General features: G+C 41.0%; 1 protein-coding gene across 2 annotated transcripts in view; it reads left to right on the forward strand.

Moving 5' to 3' along the window:
• The window catches only part of RAD17 (RAD17 checkpoint clamp loader component), a 33,792-nt gene extending 31,459 nt beyond the window's left edge, over nucleotides 1-2,333 (forward strand). Inside the window, exon 16 of one of the 2 annotated variants that reach the window (XM_019516960.1) lies at nucleotides 1,737-2,333. In XM_019516960.1, coding sequence (XP_019372505.1) covers nucleotides 1,737-2,004 — 268 coding nt within the window. In that variant the 3' untranslated portion in view covers nucleotides 2,005-2,333. The remainder of the gene's footprint in view (nucleotides 1-1,736) is intronic. The other variant, XM_019516961.1, reaches the window with a different exon arrangement.
• Nucleotides 2,334-3,166: the final 833 nt, after the last annotated feature.

Below are 3,166 nucleotides of genomic sequence, written 5' to 3' on the forward strand. Positions count from 1 at the left end.
CTAGTCCTGGGCGTGTTGGTTTCCCCTCTCCCCTGCCAGCCTTGCATGTTTTTTGGCTCTGGACAGTACTGTTTGAAGCCTTATTTTCTCAGCCCAGTGAACCTTTCTAGGGGGTAGGATGATAGCAAGGCTTCCACCTTTTCTCAGCTGTTGATCTTCAAGAGACCAGGAGTCTTTTAATTGTGGTGGTATGATATGAACTGGAATGAGCTACCAATTCATTTTACTTGCCAAACTGGTCACTGAACAGTCATCAAATGGATATTACTTTTTTAACTACTGCCCAGTGAGGTGAAATTTGAAATAATGATCTTTAAGTGAAGCCTCTGCTTTGTGAATTATGCTGTTCCCCAAGAAATGTAACTAACTGAAAGCCTGTAAAATGATTCTGCAGATGCGTGAGAAGACATTCCAAACTGTTAGACTGGTGTTTCTTGCAGTCCCACTAATTAAAGTGAACACTTTTTATTATTGTCAAATTTTAGATTGGGGGGGGCAGGTGTCTATTTGAAATACATCATTAAACAGTAATATGTTAATAGATGTAGTTAAGGCTCTGTTATTTAAAGAGAATTTTCTCTGCAGGACCACTTCGTACTGATGAGACTTCAGGTTATAATTTGCTCATTATTTTGGAGAAGAGGTGGGGAGGGGGGAAGCTGGTCCATATGTGCATCAGTAATACTGAACACATTGGTGTTTTTAGTACTGCTATGAAACCCTGAGTGGGTAGGAGTTTGTCATAGCAAGAAGTCAGAATACTGGTATGTGATAGACAAGGTTCTTTGGGTGAATCTGATCTTTTATTAGACCAACTTAAGTAGCTGGAAAAAAAATCTAAGCAACCTTACTTAAAAATTTTTTTTCAACTACTTAAGTTGATCTAATAAAATATCAGATTCACCCAAAGAACCTTGCCTGCCTATGTCCTTACACCAACACGGTTACAACCTACACCCCTGTAATGTGGTATGTGGTAGTGATTGATCAGGGTTAGTATCAGGGCCAGGTTTGTCAACAACTTCAGTCCAAAAGAAGTTTATGTTCATAAACTAAATTTTGTAGGTGATATATTAAGTCAGGGGTATCCTGAATACCACTCGTGATAAAAGTTCAAAAAGACTTAGCTCAGAAAAACAAAATGGAAAACAAATTGTATCTCTTCCTTCCCTTGGTGTGCTTGTCTATTAAATGAATGCTAAGGAGCAGTGGCATCTCTTGTTTTCAGTGGCACACAGTATGTTAGTCTTTTTTTTTTTTTCACACATACCATTGAATTTGTAATGATTCATACTTTTGTGAGAGAAAATAATGGGAATCCCCCATTCAATAATCAGTGCCAGGAGCAGTCTAAAGCAGTAATAGTAGACTTCGGAAGTGAGAGTGCAGCAACAGCTACAATACAAGGCAGCCCTTAAGACGGCAGCGTATTATACTCTTACACAACTCTGCAAGTGCGCCTGGAATGTTGTGTTGTTTGGGACACCCAGTCTGTACAATTGGGCAGTGTTTAAAAATAAAAACTGATGAGTATATTTTTATGAAGAATGTATATGACTTAGCTGAACTGCGATTAATGTGATTTATAGCAGTGCAAGGATATTTGAAAGCTATAAACATTAAGGAAGAAGAAATATTCCATGTGATACGTGGGGGACCTCTTCCATTTCAACTTCTGCGCCTTTGAGAGAATAAAGCTTTTGTTATTGATGTTTGTAATGATCATGATTTTTCAGGTTAAAGCTTGAAACGCTGACAGATAAGGATCCTGGAATGCCAGACTTTGACAGTAATTATGAAGGGGACATTGCTGGTGCACAGGCAGTGGAGATGTTTGTACAGATAGAGAATAACAAAACAAATGAGGCTGAACCAGGTGGATTCCCTCTTACTTCCAGCCAACCTGGCAGAAATGATCTACCAGGCAGCCAGCCTCAACCTGTTACAGCTCAAGCAATCATGGAGGAAGATGAATTAAAGATAGAGGAATATGATAGTGACTGAATGCATCAACATTTTAACCTGTTGGTTTAATGTTGCTTACTGGATTCTTCATCTTGTGTTTTGTGGCAAAACATTTATACTTGAATAACTGTAACATTGATGGCTTTTTTACAAAGAATGGGACAAATCTAGACTGTACTTCAGTTGCTGCTACAGCTGTTTACATGAGTGTGGGCTACAAGATCAAGGCAAGCATGTATTGGGACAACATTAAGGGGCTATGGTTAGGCAGTTTTCCTTGACTTCGCAATACAGGGTCCTCGGTGTGTCTAGATTATAACGTTTTTGTTCCCTGCCTACCTGAGCCATCAAAGAATTCTATATTGTTTAAACAATATAAAATAAAACTTTATAAATAACTAGCTGAAATAGTTTGAAAGAAAACTATTAAGGAAGAGTGTAACACACAGGTTACTTTTACACTTCCTATTTGATATACCGGACGTACAGAAACTCTTATTTCTTTGTACACAGTTAATCTTTTTGTTGAAGGTCTAACTACATCTCAGAATTTTAAGGAATGCTACTGTTTGGATCCTTTAATCCTTTTGAGGGAATAGAGTATAAAATGTACATTGTAATAAAAAAAAGTAATGTAAATAAAAAACCCTTTAACTATGTTACTTATTGCTGTTTTGTAACTTATGTTTTATAAACTAAAGCATGTGTTGTACAGTAGATTTGTCTTTGATATTTTTCTTTTTGGAAAAGTATTTGTTTGAATTTATCAAGGAAAATGTATTATTAAAATGAAAAAGCTGCTTCTCTTGTATCCTGACAAAGCCTTCCCGTCCCCTGAAGCCATCTAAATGTAGGGAGAGGAGAATGAATAAGTTGAGGGTGGGGGACACAGTCTGGATAAACGACGACAGGAGCCAGCTCTCCGCTGTCTGAGCACCGCGGTGCTGTGAGCTTCGCGTGCTGAGGAGGGGACCGAAGTGCCTCTTTGCCGGTGCCCGTCCCCCGGGGTGAGGTCCGGGGCAGGCGGCTCACAATGACCCTCGCTCCCAGGTCCCTCGTCCCTGCGGCTCCCCGGCGCTGCCGAGGGGGAGCTTTGGGCCGGCCGCGGGCCCTGCCGACCGCCAGGGTTGGAACCCCAGCGCGGGGCGGAGCCGCCAGGTGCGCCCCGGGGCGGGGCTTCGGCGGCACGTGACGGGGCGGG

Source organism: Gavialis gangeticus, unplaced genomic scaffold, assembly GCF_001723915.1.
Source record: "Gavialis gangeticus isolate Ggan-Ray unplaced genomic scaffold, GavGan_comp1, whole genome shotgun sequence".
Classification (NCBI taxonomy): domain Eukaryota; kingdom Metazoa; phylum Chordata; order Crocodylia; family Gavialidae; genus Gavialis; species Gavialis gangeticus.